The sequence below is a fragment of the Mesocricetus auratus genome, unplaced genomic scaffold (genome assembly GCF_017639785.1).
Source record: "Mesocricetus auratus isolate SY011 unplaced genomic scaffold, BCM_Maur_2.0 Super-Scaffold_4256, whole genome shotgun sequence".
NCBI classification, from domain to species: domain Eukaryota; kingdom Metazoa; phylum Chordata; class Mammalia; order Rodentia; family Cricetidae; genus Mesocricetus; species Mesocricetus auratus.
The window spans coordinates 123,152,948-123,173,219 of NW_024429182.1; the positions used below are offsets into that span (position 1 = coordinate 123,152,948).

General features: G+C 47.5%; 1 protein-coding gene across 1 annotated transcript in view; it reads right to left on the reverse strand.

Annotated features, from left to right (window-relative positions):
- Fam174b (family with sequence similarity 174 member B) overlaps positions 1-17,807 on the reverse strand; it is a 40,325-nt gene extending 22,518 nt beyond the window's left edge. The window contains exon 1 of the mRNA XM_013124001.3: positions 16,939-17,807. Within this exon, the coding sequence (XP_012979455.1) occupies positions 16,939-17,258 (320 nt within the window). The 5' untranslated portion in view covers positions 17,259-17,807. The remainder of the gene's footprint in view (positions 1-16,938) is intronic.
- Positions 17,808-20,272: the final 2,465 nt, after the last annotated feature.

Here is a 20,272-nt window from a genome sequence, read left to right on the forward strand (position 1 = left end):
CTTAGGTCCTGCCCAGGATGAAATGACAGAATTTAGAGATCCCCCCCAAGGAGGACCTCACCCTCCCTGGGGAATGATGTGGGGATTGGGTGGGGGTTGGGGGGCTGGTGGAGGAACAAGGGAGGAGGGGTGGGAGAGGGAGCTGGGACTGACATGTGAAACATTCACGTTTCTAATTTAAATAAAAACATATACTGAGAAAAAAAAGGGTTGCCGTTGTCATGGTATCTCGGCACAGCAATAGAAACCCTAACCAAGACACTTTCCCAGATGGCTGAGGATGTAGAACACTTTTTAAAGTGTTTTATAGTCATTTGCATCTCTTCTTCTGAGATGAGTTATTGGTCAAGGAGGCCCAAGAGATATCCAAAACAATACAAAGTATCGTCATTCCCTTTGATTATCTACCATACTACATGGTAAGACTCTGTTGCTGAAGACACCATATACTTTGACTATAGAATATAGACAGAAATCAGTCTTGAACCAAGAGTAAACCTCCTCCAAGCTGGCTAGCTATCACAGTGCAGGAAGATGCTATACAAACTTCTGAGAGAGAAAAGACACTGTCTTACCCAGAGTTGGACCCTACTGTCTACAATAGCAGCCTGCCAGGCAAGATGTGCCCAATTGTGTAATAGTGGCATGGCTTTGTGGAGGTAACCAACCACTTTCTGATTGGCTATGAGGCCTGCTCCATAGGAGGGATTTCATGCCAAATACTAAAAATCTGGCCAAAAGCCCATGACTAGGGAAATCACAGAGCCTAAGGTAGAGCCTGCTACTATTATTTTGCTAAATGGTCATGTTTTCAAAATGTTTCCTACATGCATATGGTTATATCTATAGAACCAGCTGTTCTCAATCTCTTTGCAATGAGCAGCAGTCAACAGAGAGATACATAACTGACCAAAGTTCTGAGTACAAGACGGAGTTCTAAGTCCTAAATGGGGCATCTATATCAACCCCACCCTCCCCCCAACTAAGGCTCAGAGAATAGCATGGCAGAGGAAGCAAAAAGAATGTAAGAGCTAAAAGATGTGGAGGAGTGCTGTAAAATTCTGTGTCCTAGACACAGATGACCATCACATTCACGAACTCACAGCAGCTATGGTCACCTGCAAGCCGAAAGTCTAGAATAGGTGTAGTAGATGATTTCCAGGCCCCTCCTCTTACTGGGGAGCTATTGGCAATTGTTGGAAGAGAATCATTATTTTTGAAAATATAGGCACTGATAGGATTCCTATGCTCCAGTAGATGGCTCTACACCTATGTACATATGGGGCAGTACTAGCTGGACTGAATAGGTTACAGAGAGAGAGAGAGAGAGAGAGAGAGAGAGAGAGAGAGAGAGAGAGAGAGAGAGAGAGAGAGAGAGAGAGAGAGAGGGAAGGGGACATGTTGGAGATAGATATGGGAAGAGTTGGAGAGGAGAAATGGGGAGTATGATCATATTTTATGTATGTATAAAATCCTCAAGAATAGAGAAAAGATTAATGAAAAGACAAGAGGGAGGTATTACAAAATAAATACTTTTTTATAATTCTTCCACTCCAGAATGTCATCCCCAGGTTGAGGGTTTGTTTACTCAGAGGGCTCTTCAACAGCTGGCCAGAATCAAGTTTCCAGTGAGCCTGCAAGCTCCACTTAAGCAAATAAGGAGCTCGGGGAGCAAGTTCCAGGACTGACAGAGCAACTTGGAAAGAAACCTTCCAGACTTGAGCTCCCCAACTAGGCAGAGCAAAGCAACACTGGGCTGGGTTTGGAGTATGGCAGTCAGAAACATAAACCAGGGCATCCAGAGATGGAGGTTTGAATCGTAGCCCTTGTTCTTGTGCCTGTGATTATGTTGCTCGTCCTAAACACAAACTTCTTTATTCACGTCTGTTTCTTTCCAAGAGGTTCTGGGGTTCTGGTGATGGATCTCCCAGCCAACCTACTCCACAGGACTTTGAGTTGTCCCCATTTTTTACTGAGATCATTAAGGACATCTAAACCTTGTTCTGACTCTTGTCAACAGCCCTACTGTGTGACACCATTCACCTATGACTTGTAAACATGTCTGGTCCTCTACCATCCTCTCCCCTGGGGTGACAGTAGGAGCAGCCACCACAATGGGCTTAGCACAATAAAACACATGATCTCATCACAGCATGAAGCTAGAAATGCAGGCAGGTTCACACTATGAAGGTTAAGGAAACCAAATCCAGGAGGATGCTAAGGAGCCTGACCTAGTAAGTGGGACTCAAATTTTGAACTTGTCACACACCAGCAAAGGACAGGAAGTGCTGGTATATCCAGATATACTCAGAGAGTCTGGGTATATCCACCCCTGAAAAGTACAGGCAGTCTGTGCTACTTCCCAGGCAACTATAAAGACAGCCCCAAGTTCCTTTGGTTGCCAGGTAGCCCCTACTACTACTACTAAAAGTCACCAGAAGACATCTGTGCACAGATGTGACACTGGACCATCTAAATTAACCTAACCTACAAGTTTAATGAAATACAATATTAACGAAATTTTTGTTGGGAAATCTAGACATGCTGATTCTAATGTTGGTACACAGCTGTAATCCCAGCATTCAGAGACTAAGGTAGGAAGATCAAGGCTAGCCCGGGCTACACAAGGAGACCCCCCATCTCCAATGAACACAAGGCAAAGCACAGACGTAGGCACAGAGCCAAGAGACTTCTCCAAAGAAGGATAATGGAGAAAACTGGTTTCTCCACATAGCAAAGCCACAGCCACAACACTGAGTGACACACCAGCAAAGAGATGCGGTAGAGGACAAGAGGACACAGAGACAGACACAACTGCAACCCAAAATCCAACACAGCATGAAGACAGCACTGTGGCTCAGGGAAAGCCATTTGTCCAGTGTTTCACTTATAACCACCAATACCTCATACTCTATCATAATAAACGAGATAGATAGGCCTAAGGGTAGGAAATAAAACGATTATTGGAAAACATGGAAGAGAGCCAAAAGCCATAAAAGGAGAAGGGTGGTGAATTCAAACATAGAAAAATAATTTAAGTCAGCAGGGGGCATGGGGGAAATTATAATAATAACTTAAGTCAAGATAGATGATAAGCTTGGGAAAAGATATCCAATTTGCAGTACAGGTGTAAACTAACCTCCTTAACAGATATAAGGAGTATCTACAAATCAATAAAAGAGACCAATCATCTAACTGAAAAAATGTGTCAAAGGATATAAAAGCGGGCAGAGAAAAAGCAAACAAACAGTGTTGCATTCTGCAACCTCACAGTAAGATAAATGCAAATTCAGCCTTTAAAGAGATCCCATTGTCCACTTGCAAGCTTGACAAACATCAAAATGACTACAGACACACAATGGACAGGGACATGGGAAACAGGTCCTCTCATCATCCTACTGGATGCTTATGCTGTTACACACACAGTTCAGCAATGCCCATCACTTACAATGGTATAAACCTCATCAAGAATTCCCCTTCTGGGAACCTGTCTTAATCATATGCTTCAGCATACATAATACGATATACAAGTGTCCATTATTAAGAGACTAGCCATCCAAATCATGAAGCCTCCATATCATCAACACGGAGCGGCTGTTGCTACATGAAAAAGGAACATCTCTCATATGTGCAAGATTAATATTTATATAATCCAAGATGAGACACATAGTATATGTGTGACGAGAGAGAAGATACCTGCGTGCAAAAAAGTAAATTTGGAAGCAGTTGCCCCCACAAACGATATAAAAGTCTTTGTACACAAAAATTACCTCAGAGTATTTCCAGTAAATACATAGGAGATATCTCACAGCTAAAGCTATGAATTCACAGAAGAAAGCATAGGATAAGCTTTTGTGATCTTGGATTAGGACATCAGAAGCTAAAGCAGAAAAAAACTAGATAAATTAGACTTCATCAAAATAAAAAATGTGCTTCAAAGAACGCCATCCAAAAAGTGGAAAGACAGGCAGACGTTCGGGATAAATTTGTATTTACTATATAAAAATATTTTCCATCTCAATGATGAAATGGTGATACCATTTATAAATAGGCAAAAGGTCTTTATTTAATTGTTTGTTGTGTTTTCTAGTTAGGTTTCTAATAAAACATCAATTTAGGAAGGAAAGGATTTATTGGCTTACACATCCTGATCATAGTCCGTTGCTGAGGGAAGTCAAGATAGGTACTCAAGCAGGGCAGAGGCAAGAACCATGAGGAATAATGTTTACTGGCTTGCTCTCTATGGTCAACTCAGTGTGATTATTTATAGAACCCAGGACCACCTTCCCAGAGATAGCGCCACCCAGATTGGGCTGGATCTGCCTACATCAATCATTAATCAAGAAAATGCCGTATAGGCTTGCCCACAGGCTAATTTAATAGAGGCAATTCCTCAGTCGAGCCCCTCCCCCTTCTAGTTTATGTCAACTTGACAAACTACCAGCAGAGTGTGTTAGTGAGTGGATGTGTGATATATGCACATGTGTGCGTGCCAATGAATGCCCGCATGCACATGTGCAGAATCCAGAAGAGGGCTCCGGCCACTCTCCACCTTACTTCCTCAAGACAGGCTCTCTCGATGAACCTGGAACCAGACCTGTAGCCAGCAAGCCCAGAGATCTTCTGCCTTCTGCTCTCAGCCCTCACACACAGTGCTCAGCACTGGGTTTACATGGTCAAGTGACCATGCCTGGCTTTTTACACAGGCACTAGGGAGGTCAAATTCAGGTCCTAGTGCTTCAGCAGGCCACCTCCCCCAGTCTCTAGGCAGAAAATCTTAATAGTTCTCCAAAGCAAACACATAAATGGCCAATAAATACATACAGGGAAGGTCACACCAATATCAAACAGCACAGTGCAAACTGAACCACAATAAGGTACCACTTCACACACTCTAGGCTCAGAAAGACAGGCAGCAGTCAGTGCCAGCAAGGAGATGAAGAAGCCGTGTCCTTCACATGCTTCGAGAGGGACACAGAATAGTGTGGGACTACACAGCCTGCACTCTCTCTCGTTATACTAATGATTCTCTTGGCGGTTTTAGTGTCACTTTGTCAGTCATGCATGGGACAGATGTGATAATTCCTGGAAACCCCTTTTTTTTCCTCCAATATTTTCCCCTAAAATTCTTTGGGAGCCAATGTTTCTCGGGTTTCTTGTCTGGGGATGCCAGCTGTCACTCCACACCCCTACTTCTGTAAGTATGGTTTGAAAGGAATTGTTGTTCTTGAAAATGTGTGCCTATGTCAATCGCCTTTTAGTTTTGTAAAGACAGAATATACCTGGCTCAATATTTGGTCAAACTAGCAAAATGATGTGTTGTTTTCGGTTTAAAGATATTCTGACGTAAAAGTTGGAAAAATATATATTTGATGTATTTTTTTGTTGGAGGCTAATGAACATGATGACAAATGCTGGCTAAGCACTGCCTTCAAATCAAAGACCCAAAGAGCAGTGTCTGGAGGCACTGAAACAGCTCAGTGTATAAAAGGTGCTTGCTGAAATGCCTGTCACCTGAGTTTGATCTCTGGGACCCATGTGACAGAAGGTAAGGTAACATCAGCTCCCACAAGTTTCCTACACAGACACACACACACAGACACATACTACAGCATATGCTCGCCCACATATGCAAACAAACACATGATAAATGTAAAATGTAATAGCACCCACATTTGTGCACATACACAATAAATACATAAATGTAAAAAATAATATAAAAAGAGCAGTGCCATGGCCAGCCTAAAGGGGGCAGCAGCCGCCAGCTCCTGTCCCTTCCTGGGCTGAGGACCACTGGCATGGTACCATCGTGTATCCTCATTTGGCAAGAGAAGAGGGGGACCCCAAATCTTTATATCAAGTATTCTCTGTTCTCTCCATTTTCAAAGTCAGTACTAGAGCAAAACCAAACAGAATAGCATGCCTGTCTGGGACCAGAATTTCCAACTCGCAGGTGTTCTGGTGGCAAAATTTGCCTCAGTTTCTTAGCTGTGGTTTATATGGTCATGAGTGCCAAGCATGAGTGATATTTAATAACTCTACTAAAAGCCTACGAGCCCTGGCAGATGTAATGTTACTCACATCAACCAGGATCCCCTCCTTCTCCCTTTTCCCTGGCAATTCTGCTTCCCGTCTCCACTCCCTTGGGATTGGCAAAATGGTACCAACTATATCGATATATCCCAACACTGGCATCCAGGACCGTGGCCCTAGGTGTCAGACAACACGAGCCAGATCTCAACTATAGATCTGGGAGCCTCAAATCCAACTGCCTGCCCACAGCTTGTCACCCCTCATACTCCGAAGGATGATCTCTCTTGTTCTCTAAGACAAATATAGCACACTGTTGAGTCTGACCTGTTGCAGGGAACCATGTAAAAGGCTGCCATGGCCAATGCCCCTGGTCCTGTTCTTCCAGCTTCTGGGTGTGTTTGCAAAGGGCTGGGTCTGTTTTGTTTGTATAGGAGGCTGGGGACAGGGGAGACAAACATAAAGAAGAGAAAGTAGCCTCTGGAGTTCGCTGTTTGGAAAGCAGTGACAAGTGACCAAGAGGGGGGATCATCTGGTGGTCCCAGGCAGCCTGAAACCCTGGGGTCACCATGCTTTAGGAGACACCGTAATCGGCCCCGTCGGTGTCTCCACATCCTTGCCCACGGTAAGGGGAGCTGTGGCACTGTCCGTCTTTACCACCCAATACTTCAAGAACCCAAGTCTTCCCAGCAGGAGAAATGCCAAGTTCCAGGCCAGGCACCCCACTGCTTACAGGCATAATCATTCACAAATTTCAGTCATAATCGTTCACAAATTTCAGGCATACTCATTCACAAATTTTGTGTGTGTTTCATCCCAAGTCTGAGGTTGCCAACCACAGGCCCAGGACTTGGAAATTCTGACCACAGACATGCTTTTCTATTTAGTTTTGGCTTGTACACTGATTTTAAAAATGAAAGGAGCTAAGAACACTTAAAAGTTAGCCTTCATATGAAGGTGGGATGGGAGGGAGCTCTTACTCCCAACAGATGAGGGTGCCTGACAGACAGTCAGCTGGTAGTAGCATCTGTGGTCGGTGGCACGGAAAGGGGCAGGGGCCTCCTGGCCACTCTCCCTTACACTTCATCTCTCTGGTCATCAAGCCTGACCACCCTGCTGCCCGCTTCACCCTCTGCAGATGCCATCACTCAGACCTCCAACTCTGCCAACACCCTTTCTGGGTCCCCTTAAACACCATGCACCCCCACTGCAACCAACCACTATCCGGCCACTCATTCCGTACCTAAGACCTCATCCGTAACCAGTCTTTTGAAAATAGTCCTTTAATTTTTAACCCTGTATTCAATTATCCCTCAGTTTCCTCCAGCATGCCAAACCCTCTGGAAAGCACTGGGTGTTTTCAAACATATTTCAACAGAAGAAGCATGAGTTGGACTCTTCCCCTTCCCCATTCAGCTATTAGGCCTTTAAGTGAGACACATCCACCTTCAGTGACTTGATTTGCTCATCTGTAAAATGGGAACCCCAACAAGGCACCTCTCCCCAGAATAGGGAAACATAAACTGTCCAGCACAGAACTGTGTGACAATGAGGTACTGCGGGGAGAGGGGTTTATTTCAGCTCACAATTCCAGGTTACAGCCCATCACTGACTTAGGAAAGTCAAAGCAGGAACCCAAAGCAGCTATTCACATCCATAGTTAAGAGCAAAGAGAGAATGAATGTATGTATGCCTACTGTTCAGCTTGCCTTTTCAATTCTTATACAGTTCTTAATCCACAGCAGGCTAGTCATTCCCACATCAGCTAATATAATCAAGACAACCCCTTACAGACAAGCCTATAGGCCAATCTGTAATCAAGACAACCCCTTAGAGACATGCTTATTGGCCAATGTGACCTCGACAATGACTCATTGAAACTCTCTTCCCAGGTGATCTAAAATTATGTTGACAACTAGAACTAACCGTCACACTTGCTTTGTCTATCCAACCTTGGAAGAAGCCCTCCTTCCCACTGCTAGTCCGAATCTCCCTCCTCTGCCTTCCCAGGCCACTCTATCTCCATCCAAAGCCATTCTTGATTTGTGACTCTCCCATTGAACTGCATGACTTCCTTCCCACCAGATAAGTAACAAAGGTGTTATCTTCCCTTCCACGCTGATGTTCCTGGGTCTCTTGGGTGCTCCCTGCTCAGCACAGCACCCTGTGTTCAGAGGCACTTGTGAAACATACTAGGAAGAATGTGCTGTTTCTTCAGGCAAGCTTCCCTCTAGCTGCTGGGCTAAGTGTTAGGGAGACCCATTTGGCAGGCCAAAGGGCAGCCTGCCACATCCTGGAGGCCCAGAGAGAGCCCAGCTGAGCACACAGCACCTGGGGTTACAGCCTCAGCTCCAGCTGTACAATGAGGAAGGGTCAACAAAGACCTGAATGGGAAGAAAGCTCATATCTGAGAGGTCACAGGGCCCAAGGTCTCCCAGATCTGGGGGAACCCCGCCAGAGTTCTCTGTGCCACTGCTCTCCTCTGAGCCACACCTAGCTAGAATGGACTTCCTCCTCCCTGTAGCCCCAGAAAATAAACAAGAAGTCTGGATTCCTTGCAGGCTGCCCTCCGATTAGCAGATACTATTGTCGCTTTTTAAGTGAAACCATAAGAAGATGATTTTAAATGCCTGCTCCCAGAATGTCCGCTTGAAAATGTTTAGAGCTAAGCATGCACCAGAAAACTAAATACACAACTCAAGGAACTTCTGCTTAAATCCATGAGGGTTTTCTTTCTGGTGGAACACACCCACCCCACCCTATCCCACCCAATCCCCTACCATCTGCATCCCCACTTAGCCTTACATATGTCCACTATCACGAGAACCCACACCGGCAAGAGTATGTGTGCCAGGGTGTCTACGGTAACGCCATGTAAGCCAGGGACTCGGGGTTAAATTAAAGAGGGATTTGTTCTTCCCTTTTCAATTTGCTAGAAGGAACCGGTGGCAGGTGCCCATGCCTAAAAGGCCTATTCATAAGCGTAGTCACAAGATACCTTCTTTGCTGGGGAGCCAAGCAGTCAAAAGGGCTCAGCTGAGGCGATCACCATTTCATTTGAAACTTGCTTGGAGGTGTGTGCAGCTGCCTGAGGATTTTGACCATATGGCTGCCCGGCTCACAAGCAGAAACAAGACCTAAGGTCAAGTAGAAACTGCCTATCTTCAGAGTCAGATTTTCCGTACCACAGGACACTCGACTGCTTAAAGGAGAAACCAGGATGTGGTTGACAGTGTTATCCTAAATAGCCCGCCAGGCCTTAGACGCATGTACAGTAATTAAGAATGGGGAATGGATACCTAGCCTAGTTCAGAAAACTGTGCACATTACCAACAAGCAAACCAGAAAGCCACGTCTGACAGTTGCTCAGTCCTAGTACCCCGGATGTTTGCGGTTACATGAGAGTGAGAATTACATATGCTGCATGTACACGTCCAAGAGGGTGTGTGCATGCATACATGTGTTGACACTGGTTGTTTTCCTCGAATACTCTCCACCTTCGTTTCTGAGACAGGTTCTCTCACTGGGGCTGGAGTTCATCAATTCAACTAGGCTGGTTGGCCAATGAGTTTCAGAGTCCTCCTGACACACTCCACCCAGCCCTGGAGTTGGCGTTTATATTTAACTTTTCTCCTTATTATAAATACTAATAAAGGAAATTTTGGGAAACCCAAGCAAGTAGGAAATTTTAGCCCCTTCTCTAAGACCTAGATCAGCAAATTGGGTATGCGAGACATCACTGTCTCCAGAACAGGGTGGTTACTCCCTTGCCACCACACGAGGCAATGTTAAATCACCTCGACTTTGTCTTCCCAATCCCTGGGGACACACCAGAACAAACCCCTTCAGATAAGAGGATTTCACCAGAGAGTCGGGAGAGAAACTGCCTGTGCAGGAAAACCAGGAGAGCAGCCAAGCCACGGAGCAGGGGAGCTGCGGTTTTAAGGTGTGAAGCCCCCTTGGCTTGCAGCCATGGAGAGGAAAGTGCAATTCCCAAAGCTCAGAGAGGGAGCTGTTGTAAGGGAACTCCTGGGGCAAAGAGTCTCTGCAGTCCCTGGTCTATGAGTGTCATCTCCAAAGCCACACAAGGCTTCCAGCACCCAACGTCAAAAAAGTAGAAGAAATCAGCAGTTTTCTACTACTACTCATAAGCTCCTTTAAAAAATTAAAAAAAAAAAACTCCCTCCTGCTCTTCATGAAAGGCATCAAGCAGCCAACCCAGAGGTGCCTGCTCCCCCCACCCCGGGCATCCGGGACCCTCAGCCATACCATGTGATCATACCTACCAGAGGGGGAGCTCTGGAATCAAGACACCATTCTCTCCAGATTTGATCTCCTAACTAAAGAGTTTTCCTTAATGGTAAAATAACAATACACGGGGCACATAAAGTAGCTCAGTGAATACTGGTTCCTGCCACCAATCCTGAGGACCTGAGTTCAATTCCTGGGTCCCATATGGTAGACGGAGAGAACTGACTCCAATGAGTTATCTCTAACCTACACAGAGAGAGAGAGACAGAGACAGAGAGAGAAATACATATATTAAAATGTAATAGAAAGTAAATCTAAATAAAATCAAAATACTTATTAATACACAGAAGCATCATGAATGCTAATCCTCTAAAACCAAAGCCCATTAAACTTTTGTTAAGTTGCCTTGGTCAGAGCATTTTTCACCAAGGATAAAAGTAACTAAAACAGATGGGGGATCAGATTAAGTATGGGTTCTGGGGTTCAGTGGGTAAAAGCATTTGTTGTTCAAGCATGAAAGCCAGAGTTCAGATTCCCAGAACCCACTTAAAGAAAACTGGCTGTAGCTGGGGATGCCGCACCGGGTGGATGGAGACAGGAGGGTGGAGGGGGTTGCTGATAGCCATCCTTAACTGAAAAAAATGGTGAACTCGAGTTCAGTGAGAGATCTGATCTCAAGGGAACAGAGTGGAGAGCAATATAGGACACCCAAAATCTTCCTCTGGCCTCCACATGCATGTTATCCATACAAAAGAAGCATCAGACAGACAGAAAGACAGAAAGACAAAGAGACAGAGAGAGAGTGAGAGACAGAGTGAGAGACAGAGAGAGAGAGAGAGAGAGAGAGAGAGAGAGAGAGAGAGAGAGAGAGAGAGAGAGAGAGAGAGAGAGAGGTTCAGGCTCTGCAGACACCAAAGAAATGGAGACCAAAGCACGGAGCTTCTAGAATGCCCAACACATGGGAAAGCATCAGAGACCCTAAGTGTCAAGGACAAATAAAGGATCCCTAGGCTGCATGGATCATATCCTGGTACCCAACCAGGGAAACCAAGTATGAGGGACACAGGAAATCCACGGCCACAGGTACACCCCACATGTTTTCCTTCTGATCTTCAGACAGGATACAATGTGCAAGCATGAATACATGACTCAGAACTGTAAAAAGAGTCCGGGTGACACAGAATCGTGCCTCAAACAGAAATGCATAAAGGAAGAATCACCCACATTTACAGGTTTGAGCACATGCTAGCATATTTCTTTGCACATTCATATATGCATATACTTACAACTAAGTGAAATGAACCCATACTGCCATGCCACTTTATAATCGGCTGCATTCAACAGCCCAGGCCCAATATTACCACTGTCATTATTTTTTCTCCCACAATCTGAGTCTTACTTAATTCACACCTCCACCTTCCGTGCCATTACTTCTAGCAGCTCTTAAGGGTTACGTATTCTGTACTTGTCTTGCTGCTGTTACAAAATACCTGCAGTAGCAACACAAGGAAGGAAGGAAGGAAGGAAGAGTTGATTTTGGCTCACCTTTTGGAGGTACAACGCAGCGTGGTTGGGATGACGTGGTGGCAGGAGCATGAGGCACCCGTAACATGACACACGCAGTCAGGAACAGAAAGATGTGAACCCATCACATGGACACGCAGTCAGGAACAGAAAGATGTGAACTCTGATGCCAAGCTCAGTCTCCCCTTCTCACTCCATCTGGGTCCCCGGCCCATGGCACAGGGCAGACCACATTTAACGTGTATCTGCTCACCTCAACAAACCCAGTCTAGGAACTCCATCACAGACATGTCTAGAAGCTCATCTTCTAGATGATTCTAGACCCTGTCAAGTTGCCACTCAGTATTGACCCATCACAGACTACCATATTCCTTTAAACAGTGTCAACTGCTGAATGTGTCTTGGTTTTTGTGTTTTGTTTCAACGAGGTCATACTGCGTCTGCGTACCAGCTAGCTTCCAACTCATGATCCTCCTGCCTCGGCCTCCTCAGTGTTGAGATTACAGGTGGGCACCACACTCAGCTCTTAATTAAGTTATTTAAAATTTCTCACTAGGAAACAGAAACTGCTGTGGATATCCCAGCTGTATGCATTTCATCATCTCCTTCTAATCATTAGCATCAAAATAAGAATATCCAAGTGAAAAACAAGTGGCCCTCAGCAGTTTGGCTGCGTAAGTAAAAGCCCCTGGTTTTCACTACATGGGTCTTCCCTTTTATGAAACTCTTTCCTTGGATCCATGTTTTTACTGCTGTCTAGCAAGGTGACACCTTGAGGGGAAACAGACAGGAGGGAGTGTTAATTTAACAGCAATGATACCACACTCTCTTCCCCAGTATGTCTGCATTGCTAAGACAATGAACAGGTACCACCCAAATTCCCACCCCATAGGCATCCCGCATGGACCATGCATCTAGTCACAGGGGACACTTGGAGAGTCGTCAACAATGTAAAATACTTGGGAGTTCAACATTCTTTTGCTAAAAATATCTTTATTAAATGCCAGCCCATTCTTGGAATGACACTAGGTGCTAGAGAGCCATGGAAGCCCTGCCCTTGGCAGCCATCAGCCTGGTAATGCAGAGGGACAGGAAATTCAAAACTCAAGTGTGTTCTGGGAGCTTGAGGGAAGGGGGCCTGACCAGGGAGTTTTCCCGGGTAAAAACACAAGAGGGTCAGCAATGAGCTAGTCGTATAGACTTGGTGTCCCAGGGGAATCCAGACAAGGGGCAGAGTGGGACATGTTCGGGCACTCTCTCTTTTTTCCAGTGACCAGAAAGTGAGCAATTTGGTTCCACCCCGACCTCCTGGCAATAATGTTCTACCTCACCACAGGTCCACAGCACTGGGGCCCAGATACCACTGAAACCATGAGCTCAGATCGACGCTCATGCTCAGCCTGTTTTATCAGGGTTTTTGTCCCCTCTAACTTTCTGAGTTTGTGGTATGTTTTACACGGCACCAGAGCCTCCATAAATACATGAAAACCTAGAGCCAAACATGATGGCTCATGCCTCTAACCTTAGCACTTGGAAGGCTGAGATGGGAGGTATATTGGCTACTTTTCCTGTGTCAACTTGACACAAGCTACAGTCATCAGAGAGAGAGAAGCCTCAGTAGAGAAAATGTCTCCACCAGATTCAGCTGTAGGGCATTTTCTTAATTAGTGATCAGTGGGGGAGGGTTCAGCCCATGGTGGGGGTGGGTGGTACCATCCCTGGGCTACTGGTCCAGGCTTCTATAAGAAGGTGGGCTGAGCAAGCCATGCGGAGGAAGCCAGTAAGCAGTACCCTTCATGGCCTCTGCATCAGCTCCTGCCTCCAGGATTCTGTCCCATTTCAGTTCCTGTCCAGACTGTCCTTCAAGGATGAACAGCAATGCTGAAGTGTAAGCCAAATTAACCCTTTCCTCCCCAGCTTTCTTTCACTGTTTCATCAAAGCAATAGAAACCCTATGTAAGACAGGAGGATTGCTTGATCTTGAGGCCAGCCTGCCAGGCTTAAACCCTTCAGACACTTGTGCATATGTGCATGCTCACTGGTACTCGTGTGTGTGAGCACGTGTGTTCAAATTTGTGTGTGCTCGTGTGTGTCTGTGTGTATGAGAGAGAGAGAGAGAGAGAGAGAGCACACAAGCAGGCATGGGCCACTGAAGGGCATCCTCAGGCCTAATTTTAATATATTTAACCCAATACATCAAAATTGCAAATTTGAAAAAAATAACATTACTTCAAAGACTTAGCAAAAAATAAAAAAAGACAAGCATCTCTTAATAGATTCCATGTGTATCTCGTGGTTACAGCACCTCCCAGATCAAAGAATTACGTTTCCAGTTCTCCATAACCACAGGTGGCTAATGGCTACCAGACTGGATAGCACAGGAGAAACTGGAAAAATCCAATCCAAAAATAAATAAGTCCATAAAGGACCACATAATGCCACTAGAGAGCCCTGGAGCACAGCACAGCCCAGGGCAGCAGAGCACTGGGCAGAGCTTAAATGGAGACGGGAGAAGAAGGCACGATGGCAATCATGAAGAGATGGCCTTGTCCACAGATCCAAGAACTACATGTCGGAGGCTGAGGATCAAAGAATGAGAGCCTCACTCCAGAGGAAGGGACCGATGGGGTGCAGAGGGACAGGGCTCATCCAGGAACCCCAGCCTAAAGAGCATCATTGTGACCCGGAGAGATGACGGTGAAACCCATGGAAAAGTGGCGATGAGTGGGACCACCTCCTCAGCGCAAGGTTGGACGGAAGTGAGATGGTCTTGGGCATTGTAGGTGACGAGAGGACCAGGACTCGGGGCCTACAAGCTACAGAGACAGAAAGTGGGCAGGTACAAAAGGCGCCCAGCCAACAGCCCAGATGTTCTGGAAGCCCAGTCGATCAGGCCCACAGGCGAACGTGACTTCAGGCAGCAGCCACAGAACAGAGCACCAAGCGGCAGAGTCCAGGTGCAGCCCCCCCTTTAGCCGCACAGAGCTGGGGGATGTTCTATAAGTCAATACTCGCCCCACACTCTGAGGAGCAACATCTCCAAAAGAACACTAGGGCACCGGGTACCATCAGGGCCCTTCCCTGCGGTAAAACGCTACAGACCCCGTCTACATCAGAATCCAGACTGGCGGCACTAGGCCTGGAGACTCAACTAACAAGCATGCCTTCCCAGGAAGAGGATACGGATCGGAACCAGAGGCAGTTTATTTTATGAGGTGGTCCCCTCCTTCCTTCCACACCCAAGCCAAGGACTCTCCCTTCCAGGCCTGAGTGCCACATCTCCTACTTAAACTCACAAGCCTGTCCCCTCCACCCCCGTCCCCCACATCTGGCCACACGATGCCTTGTCTTCTACCCCACTCTTGGGTAATAAAGAGCAGACTGGCAAAATAGTTCAGATGCCTTCTTTTAAAAGTACACAGCTGTGTGGGCTGGGACTATTTTGAGCTAAATGCTTCAAACCCCCAGGCTCCGAACTGCTCTAGGCGTTCGCCGACTCCAAGTGAACAATGAAGAAGTCAGTGGAAGACACTGCTGCCTCAGCTGAAGGCCGGACCCAGGAACACGGAGACGAACTGGGCATCTCACCCTCTGGGGCTCTTCCCTGAGTCTGGGAACTATAACCCAGCACGGTGGGATAGCCCGTATAGTGAAGGAGACCAAAGGTTAGGGCTGGAGAGACCAGGGAAGAAAGCAAGGACCCCGTTCGGTTGTCCGAGGCAACCACCCAGGGTCCAGCATGCGGTCTCGGAAGACGTAGAGTACAAATCCGACTCGAGACAGAAAAGCACAATCCAGGGCCATGGGTGTGAGAGGACAAAGCAAGAGGTAAGGGCTGGTTAAGGGATACAAGGTGACCTGAGCCAACACCTCACATAGGTGATCCCATGCCTAAGCTGCGGCTACACAGAGCCAGTGAAGTCCATCAGCAGAGGAAGGAGGGGAGCGGGAAGGTTGGGGAGTGCCAACACGGGAAGTGGGAGGGAACACGGGACCTGGAGAACCTCTTCTCTGTTCTCAATTTCATCACATGGGCCCCAAGGGAAATGCCCAGACCTAGCATCATACAACCCTGAGTGCACCCCTCTACACATAGCCCCCAACCCTGCCCTTCCCAGGTCTAATTTCTGCTCTTGCCGGATGTTCGCCAGAGGAGCAAGCCCTTTGCCCTATCTTCAGTAGCCATCACCATCAAAACAGTGTGGATGGGACAGAGGGTCAGTACACACACACACACACACACACACACACACACACACACACACACATTTCCTGACTGGCTGGCGGGAATAACAGGATGTATTTGGCTTTTTTTCCTACAAGCCAGGATTTCCCTAGCATTCCAGAGAAACGTCCAACTGACCTCCCCTGTGAACCTGTCCACCTCACTATTCCAGGGATCGTCCAAATTTCCTGGACACTTTCTCCTTGGCCTTGAACAACCTACAAACCTTCCCTGCAGTCCCTCTTGGGCCCCTGTAAATGAGCACAGGGACAACTCAGAAGTCTGGAAGCAATGGAAAGTCACCGCAGCTGTCGAGAGTCACTAAACCTCCTGAAACCTATTACCAAATCAGGTATAAAACAGGTGCGTCCCTGAATCTCTCCCCTTCTGCTTTCTGTAGGTGAAAAGAGGCGAATAGCAGGAGTGAGGAGAGAGAGTTGCAGGTCATATGGAGCGAACAGGAGCGAGGTTTATGTTAGGAGAACCCTACTCCAAATTGCCCCTCCTCCTCTGAGTACCTGTGTAAGCCACCCCTCTTTGAATGTTACCTCGTCTGTAAAGTGGGCATAAATATAAATTCCGCGGAAGGTGGTCGGAACTCAGAGTGATAATGCTGGTGTAAACCGTGAGTAGGGAGAGTAAAGCAGTGGAATCGAGGACCTGGGACATACCGAACAGCCTTAAAGGGGGAAACGGTTCCTGAAATTTGCACCTGGAAGAACCAAAAGCGCGCGCCCGCCCTCCGGATCCCACCCTCGCAGGGAGAGCAGAAAGGTGCACGTCTGGCAGGAGCGCGCCAAGACGGAGCACCTGTGCGCGCAGGTGGGGCCGGCGGGCGCGTGGGGGCAGCGGCATGGCGACACTGCCAGCCGAGCCAGCTGATCAAGGAGCGGGGCGACGCGACCCACCTGAAGACGCGCAGCAGCAGGCAGGCGATGAGCAGCGCGCTGAAGGCGCACGCCACGATCACCGCAGCCTTCAGGGTGGGCAGGTCGCGAAGCAAGCTGGAGATACGGGTCACCACTGCGTTGCCGCTGCTGTTGGAGCCGCCCCCGCCCGCCACGCCAGATCCCAGCCGGGTGACATTTCCCAGGCTAGGCGGAGGCTGCTGCTCCGCTTCGAGCTGTAAGGCCGAGGCGGACTCGGCTGTGCGAGCGAGGACGGCGGGCGCGGCCAGGAGAGCGAGCAGCAGCAGCAGCGGCGGCGGCGGCGGCGACAGGGCGCTCATGGCGAGCTGTGCGCACGATCGGAGGTCTGCCTCCCGGAAGCCTGAGCCCGGGAGACTTGAAGCCAGGAGGTCTGCGCCCCGGAGGCTTGCACCCCGGAGGCCTGCGCCGGGGGCTCCCGCGGCCGAGGCGGCTGCGCGGTGCTCGGCAGGAAGCAGCAGAGCCCGGAAGAACCCGCGCCGCCGCCGCAGCAGCCACCAACACGTTGCACCGAGTCATTCGACGGGCTTCGACCCCGCGTGGGCGGGGCAGACCTCCGCCGGGTCCCCGCTGCGCTCCGCCCCTGGGTGGCCCCAGGCTGATCCTGACCTGAGACCCCACGGAGAAATCCTAAGGGCCTGGCTCCCTCTGCTCCGAGCGAAAAGCTGAGCGGCTCGCGCGATTTCTCATTCAATCCAGCAACCCCCTCTAGAAGCAGGTATTCTCTTGTCCTCATTACCGGATTTAGCACGCAAAGAGCCAGCTCACAGCAGCCCAGGTTTCCCACCTGGAGCTTACAAACATTTTGCACTTCTGCTGGTGAACTAGTTTTCTGTGTCCCCACCTTTGGAAGTACTAACACCTTCTCCAGACCAGCCTCAAGTTTCAAACTCCGAGGTGTAATTGATTGTCGTGCTGTCTCTGGCATATAAACTTAATGACGCTGGAGTGGAAAACAGCTATGGACTCTCTTCTGGGAGCCCAGGAATTGAGGCTGAGTGCGGTCCTGGAGCGGACCCCAGGACGATCTGGAAGGCACTCCCCAACGACACATAGACCAGGAACCAAGAGACTTTGAACGGCTCATTTCTGGTCGTGCTAGAGAGACAGACAAATATAAGGATGTATTCATTGTCTGTATCTGCTCGCCCAAAACGTAGTACCTCACAGCAGCCCGCATATATTATCCCAGACCCAAGTCTATCTGGGCTCTGAGGTTTCAAGGTGTCTTGTTAAGTTTAAGACCTCCCAAGGTTCACCTGGGCGAGTATCTGTCTCTGGGCTCAGGAAGTTTTTCCCGGCAGACTGAACCCTGTACGGGCTGCGAGACCAGAGCCTCCATCACCCACCATCTGTCTGTCAGAAGTTGTCCTGAGTTCTCTCATCTCGAATTTGGCATCTTCAAAGCATTCAAGCCCAGTTAGCAATTAAGTCAGCGAGCAAGATAGAAGACAAAATCGCAGATGTGACATCCCCACACTTTTTCCTGAACCAATTCATTAGATTCCACACTTGAGACTGTGCAGTGATGGAAATAGCAGGAAGCTGGGAGCATTGGGGCCACCTAACAGCTGTCTGCCATCCACAGAGTGATGAATTTTTATTTGCGGGGGGGAATGAACCACATTCAAATTCCCAGAAGTCTTTGCCCATCAGGCACTATGTGCAATGTGTGCTTGCAAGCACGCTATTGGGATGAGAGATAAAGCTAGATCATATGCTCAGCATAATAGTGCGCACCTTTAATCCCAGCACTGAGGAGGCAGAGGCAGGCAGATCTCTGTGTCCAGTGCCATCCTAGACTATATAGTGAGTTCCGGGACAGCCAGAGCTACATGGTGAGACCCAGACTCCCACACACACACCCCAAAAAAAATAAGAAAGGAAGGAAGAAAAGAAAAATCGTATGGTTAAGATCTTTCAACTCTGAACTCCAAATGGAGAGTCTTTGTCTTCATATCAGAATACACACAGAAGACTCCCTGAAGATCTGGGCATGAGGTCCATAATTTTCCAGCCTTCTCTTAAACAAGCTTCAGGGGCCACAGCCTTGTAATTTGTTGAAGAAATTCCAACGTAATAGAACACAGGTGTACTCAAGTTAAAGCCTCTCAACAGGGATGGACATTCACGGTTGAGTCGTCTTAGCTGGAAAGATTTAACCCATGAATAGCAGATTTTTAATATTTAATAAGAATAACAGAGCCGAGCATAATAAGGTCCCTGAGAAAATCCACAAGGGGGAAATGGAGCCGCAAAGGACCTTGGTCCAGTTCCTAGCACCTACACGAGGCAGCACACAACTCCAGTTCCAGGGGACCCAGCACCCTCTACTGGCCTCCCCAGGCTCTGCATACAGGTAGTACACAAAGAAATAGGCATACATACATAAAAATGAATATCAGCCTTCTCTCCTCTTGCCACAATTTATGACCTGTAGATGTGATTATTTGGCATTGACTTAACACCAAGAATATAGAAAGCATAAACACTAAACTAGTTCAGTGAAGTGACATTTCATTCGTCCTAATTAAGGCTCACTTATAAATTGTCCCATATTAGAATCCCTAAAGTATTTTGATCCAAATAACTGTGAACAATGGCCTTTTAACATGGGAAATTGGTAAAAGGCAACAGCGGCCAACTTTAGCTGATGTCAAATCAAGCCTGTTACTAGACACAGGTTAGGCTGCCTTCAAGACTACTGTCCACTAGAGCAGACATTCTAGTGGTCTATGGACCACTGGGGCTCCTGACACCCTTTTGGGGAATCTTCAAAGTGAGAAATCTAGAATGATGCCCAGAAGAGATTCTCCTTTTTCACTGAGTTGACATTTGTGCCATTGTCAACAAGGGTGGCAGCAAACCTCTACTTAGCCGGGTGTCGTCTTCAAAGCCATGCTCTGCACAGACAGAGCCAATGTCACTGCAGAATTCCCTTGATATAGCCTTGAAATTGTTGAACCCTGACTCTGGAGAGCAGGACATGTTACCATTATGTGTGATAAGACAGAAAGAATCAATGTCACTTTTGTTCCATGCTGGGAACTGACAGTGGACTTGACAAAAAGCAAGCCTGCGATTCTTGGGGCCCCAAACCAAATGGTTTGTTTGTTGGGTTTTTTTGTTTTGTTTTGTTTTGGAACAGCATTTGCCATCAAAGAGTGACTGACAGACATCAGAGTGGGTTTTTGGCAGGCAGTGTCTCAAAAAAAATGAACAAAACAGGCCTGTTGTTTCAAGAAAGCCAGCTGACAGTGTTGTGGCCAATGATAAAATCCAAGACTCCAAGTGAAACACTAGAAAATTAGGATGC